General features: G+C 38.7%; 1 protein-coding gene across 1 annotated transcript; it reads left to right on the top strand.

Moving 5' to 3' along the window:
* The first annotated feature begins 559 nt into the window (after window positions 1-559).
* LOC106939027 (prostasin-like) lies at window positions 560-3,626 on the top strand. The gene is made up of 6 exons (XM_015021282.1): window positions 560-787; window positions 1,152-1,172; window positions 1,248-1,413; window positions 2,214-2,485; window positions 2,891-3,036; window positions 3,128-3,626. The coding sequence occupies exons 1-6, from the start codon at window positions 733-735 to the stop codon at window positions 3,371-3,373; spliced, it is 906 nt and encodes a 301-aa protein (XP_014876768.1). The 5' UTR covers window positions 560-732; the 3' UTR covers window positions 3,374-3,626.
* Window positions 3,627-4,313: the final 687 nt, after the last annotated feature.

Below are 4,313 nucleotides of genomic sequence, written 5' to 3'. Positions count from 1 at the left end.
TGGCGGCGGGTCTCCCTCCTGACACCAGGTGGCGGCGGGTCTCCCTCCTGACACCACGTGTCAGCGGCTGTCCATCCTGACACCAGGTGGCGGCGGGTCTCCATCCTGACACCAGGTGGCGGCGGGTCTCCCTCCTGACACCAGGTGGCGGTGGCTGTCCATCCTGACACCAGGTGGTGGCGGATGTCCATCCTGAAAGGAAAAAAATAGAAAAACTGTTTGAAAATATATAATTTTTACTTTCTGCAGGTGAAAAACTTTATTTAAAGTAGTTTTGATTGATTTGACTGAAAACCCTGATTGGTAGTTTTAAATTACAGCAGATTCATTCAAAGTGATTTCAGGCAAACTTTAGAAATGAATGTACAAAAGACAGAAACTGGATACCATAAAAAAATCTTAGCATTTATTTTCTTAGATATTGACAAACCCTATCAAATATGTCAGTGATAAAAGTCATTTCACCAAAAGTAATTTTAAAAAATCAGTGCCTGAAGTAATCACGAGCTGTTATGAAACATGCACGTATCACAGTTTAATCTCTTCATAAGAAATCTGACTACTAAACCACAGAGTAGCTTATTCACTATGACTAAAGCTAAAGCTGCACGTTATGCACACAGGTTGGGGAGGGAGCGTCATCCTGCACCTTTAGGAGGGACACAGTGGACAGGGTGACTTAAGAACCTCAGATATAAAACCTGACAGGAGGATTCTGCTGCTACATTCACAATGGCTTCGTGGAAACCGCTGCAGGTTCTGGCTCTGCTGAGCCTCCTCTTTGCAGGTAAGTCTTTCTTTTGTTTAGAAACATTGAAAAAAGGATAAAGTTTAACTAAAACCTGCGATGCAATGCTTTGCATGGTTTGGTTGTTTAGAAAGAAAAATTATTCAAAACTAGCTGTGAAATCTAGTTTAATATGCACACAACTGAGTGTATGAGTCTTTTAAAATAAACGTTTTGGTTAAATATCAGACTAAAATATATTTTTTGCGCCTATTTTATTCAACATGTTTGATTTATTATTCGAAATAACCAAAATCTATAACTTTAAGAAACTTGAGATATGCACAGTACTGTTTTTACATATTATTACTATAGAAAATAACAGATTTTTTAATGTCTTTGATGTGTTTTCTCTCCTTGTCAGAATCACACGCACAGCTTGGCGGTATGTAGACAATTAAATCTGATTTTCTTTAAAGAATGTTAGAAATAAAATAAATTGACCCGATTTCTCTTTCAGAGTGCGGCATCGCTCCTCTAAATCCCAAAATAGTTGGCGGTCAGGATGCAACCCCTGGAAGTTGGCCTTGGCAGGTCAGCCTGCAGAGGACTGGACTCGGACATCTGTGTGGCGGCTCCCTGATCACCAAGAACTGGGTGCTGACCGCAGCTCACTGCGTCAGTCGGTTAGTAGAAAAATTATTTGTCTTTGAGAGCAAACATTACTTTACAAATGATTTACAATAGAGTTGCTGACATTCCGGAAATATTTGACTGGAAATGTTGCTTACATTGTAAAACATTTGAGCTCCATTTAGTTGTGTCTGCTATGTTCTAGTGAGTTTTAGATTTTGAACCTAAATGTGTGAGTTTGTGAAAGATAAACTTACAGCAGAAGTTCTGTTCACACTAAATGTTTCTGAGCTGAATTCATTGAGATGTTTAATAAAATTCATCATCAGATCAGAAATTTGGTTCATGCAATTTGAATTAAATTATTCTGAAGTGAAATAAGTAGTTATTATAACTTGATATTATGAGTAAAATAATAGAGAAATGTTCCTCTTTAAATGGGTGAGGACAGATTTTTTTTCTTGCATATTGTGAAATAATTATTTGGTTTATATTACAGCATTAAGTTAAAACTCACAATTCAAGATTAATTAACTTAAAAACAATGTTTAGACAACTTGTCTCTTGTTGTTAAATCAACTTCATGAACTTTAATTTCTGAGTTAAAACCAAAACTATTTTCTTGTTGACTTAAATTCCATTTTTCAAGGCAGCAGGTGGACTTTCATCTTCAAGTTAAACCATCTTCAAATGTTTAACAGAGTTGTTGCTCAAAATGTCACATAGTTGCCCAATTTTAGAAAGAAAACACAACAAAGCAGTAGGGAAATCTAAATTAAATTATAAAAAATGCAAAGACTAATTCAAGAAGGAAGCTCCATGTTCTTGAATGAAACCTTCTTCTTTTCTGCAGGTCCAGACCATCGGCATTTCAAGTTTTTCTCGGTCTGAATCAGCTGCAGGGTGGCAACACAAACACCCAAGTAAATGTGGGAATTGCTAAAATCTTTGTGCATCCTCGATATGACAGCAGTACCTCCAACAACGACATTGCGTTGCTCAGACTCTCCTCACCAGTGCAGTTCACAGACTATATCAGACCAGTGTGTTTGGCAGCGAGTGGCAGCCGGTTCAACAACGGCACCGATAGCTGGGTGACCGGCTGGGGAAACGTAGGAGAAGGAGGTGAGATTCGCGTGAATACTGTGTGGTTTTGTTCTGATTTGTTTGGGTCCCTGCCCAGAGTGGCATGGCCAGAGGGGCGGCACGAACTCTTAAAAAATGGGGATTAAAGAGCACAGCTGTGCCTTAGATTAAACCTGCAGGTACTTGAGACCCCTTCTGAAAACGCTTACAATTTCCAGAGGTGGTAAAGTGCCCAGAAATTGTTCTCAAGTAAGAGTAGCACTACTTTGTCTGTTAGAAATAATTAATTACATCAAGTTTTTATTAATTTAAAATACATTTTTCTGAGAGTTTGGACTAAAACCTGGATTCTGATAACAGATGTTTTCAGATGTTGATGCCTTGTGTTGCGTTGGTTGTTTGGTAAAAGTTGATCAATGTGGGCGCCTCCTCTTTTTGCTCCAGTACCTTTACCCCCTCCTCAAACTCTCCAGGAAGTGGAGGTGCCAGTTATAGGAAACAGGCAGTGCAGCTGTTTCTATGGAAACATTTTAATCACCAACAACATGATCTGCTCTGCTGTTCTGTCCGGAGGAAAAGACTCATGTCAGGTAAACTCCTTGGTCCGATTTAACTTCAGGATGATAAACATGACCGTTAACGAGTTTTTACATTTCGAACTCGTCCTTCCTGTCGCTGCAGGGTGACTCAGGAGGTCCGATGGTCAGCAAGCAGCGCTCACGCTGGGTCCAGTCTGGGGTTGTTAGTTTTGGCAGAGGCTGCGCTCGGCCCAATCTGCCTGGCGTCTACACCAGAGTGTCCCAGTACCAGTCCTGGATAAACTCCGTCATCCCAGACAATAAACCAGGATTTGTACGGTTCACTTCCAGTGGAGTGGATCCTGACAGCAGCTTCATCTGCCAACGGCGGCCATTTTTACCCAAATAACAAGAACAACACTGAAACCAACAACTCCTGTGAAAAGGGGTTGGTTCAGATGTTAAATTACAAAGTTAAGTAACATAATTCACTGCAAAACCACAAAATCTTATGAAGTATTTTTGTCTAGTTTTTAGTGCAAATATTATTCCTTAATATTGATGAAGTACATGTTCCATGTTATATGTAAATTTATCTGCCAATGGATCTAGTATGTTTTCGTCAATATTAAGGAATTATTTACTTACATACTGCTGAAAAGTTACTTGTAAGTTAGTTTTGTTTTATTTCTATTTGACCAGAAATACTTGGTAAGCTTTGCTATTTTTTTTGCAGTGTTCTTAATGTTGGTGGAAAACTGTTTTCTTTAGTCCTTCTGTAATTTTGCTAATGTTCCTGTTTCTGTGAATCATTTATAGTGATTTTAATCATTTAATAAAGTCATTCTAGCATCACACCACTGCTTTTGTCCTTATTTAACACACACAGCATCAAATTTTAACAAATCAACAGACTGACACCAATATGGATGATATTATTGATGTAAAGAATACAAACAGAAACCAATGATGAGCATTACTGATTGATTTAAATGGGAGTTTGATTTTTTTTTTAATTTTGAGAGATCAGTGATCAGCTGACATTTACATGTGAATCTAATCTTATCCACTGATCTTATTTATCTCAGAAAATGTCTAAAAATCATCCACTGTCCTCCTCTGCTGTGCAGTGAGAGGTTTGACTGACAGACCGGGCCACCAGGTCACTTCTGTCGCCCCACTGTTACCAACTCAGAGACTTTCTTGCTATATTTAGCAACATTTCAGACAAAAAAAGTGGTATCAGCTAGAATCGGAATCAGCAGGTCAGACTTGTTAAATATTTATAATCTGTGATCGGCCAGAAAACTGCAATCGGTGCAGCACAAGTATTTTAGTCAGGAGTGGAA

Source organism: Poecilia latipinna, unplaced genomic scaffold, assembly GCF_001443285.1.
Source record: "Poecilia latipinna isolate Pla-1442-1.1 unplaced genomic scaffold, P_latipinna-1.0 Scaffold2754, whole genome shotgun sequence".
In the NCBI taxonomy this organism is placed as follows: domain Eukaryota; kingdom Metazoa; phylum Chordata; class Actinopteri; order Cyprinodontiformes; family Poeciliidae; genus Poecilia; species Poecilia latipinna.
Note: the sequence above shows the minus strand (reverse complement) of the source record. Positions and strands in the feature narration are given on the sequence as shown.

Excerpts from the sequence above, each read along its gene's own strand:
- LOC106939027 (XM_015021282.1), top strand. The coding sequence starts at position 733 with ATGGCTTCGTGGAAACCGCTGCAGGTTCTGGCTCTGCTGAGCCTCCTC. Across the intron at positions 788-1,151 it reads GCTGAGCCTCCTCTTTGCAG|AATCACACGCACAGCTTGGC; the intron begins GTAAGTCTTTCT and ends TCTCCTTGTCAG. Across the intron at positions 2,486-2,890 it reads GGGAAACGTAGGAGAAGGAG|TACCTTTACCCCCTCCTCAA; the intron begins GTGAGATTCGCG and ends TTTTTGCTCCAG.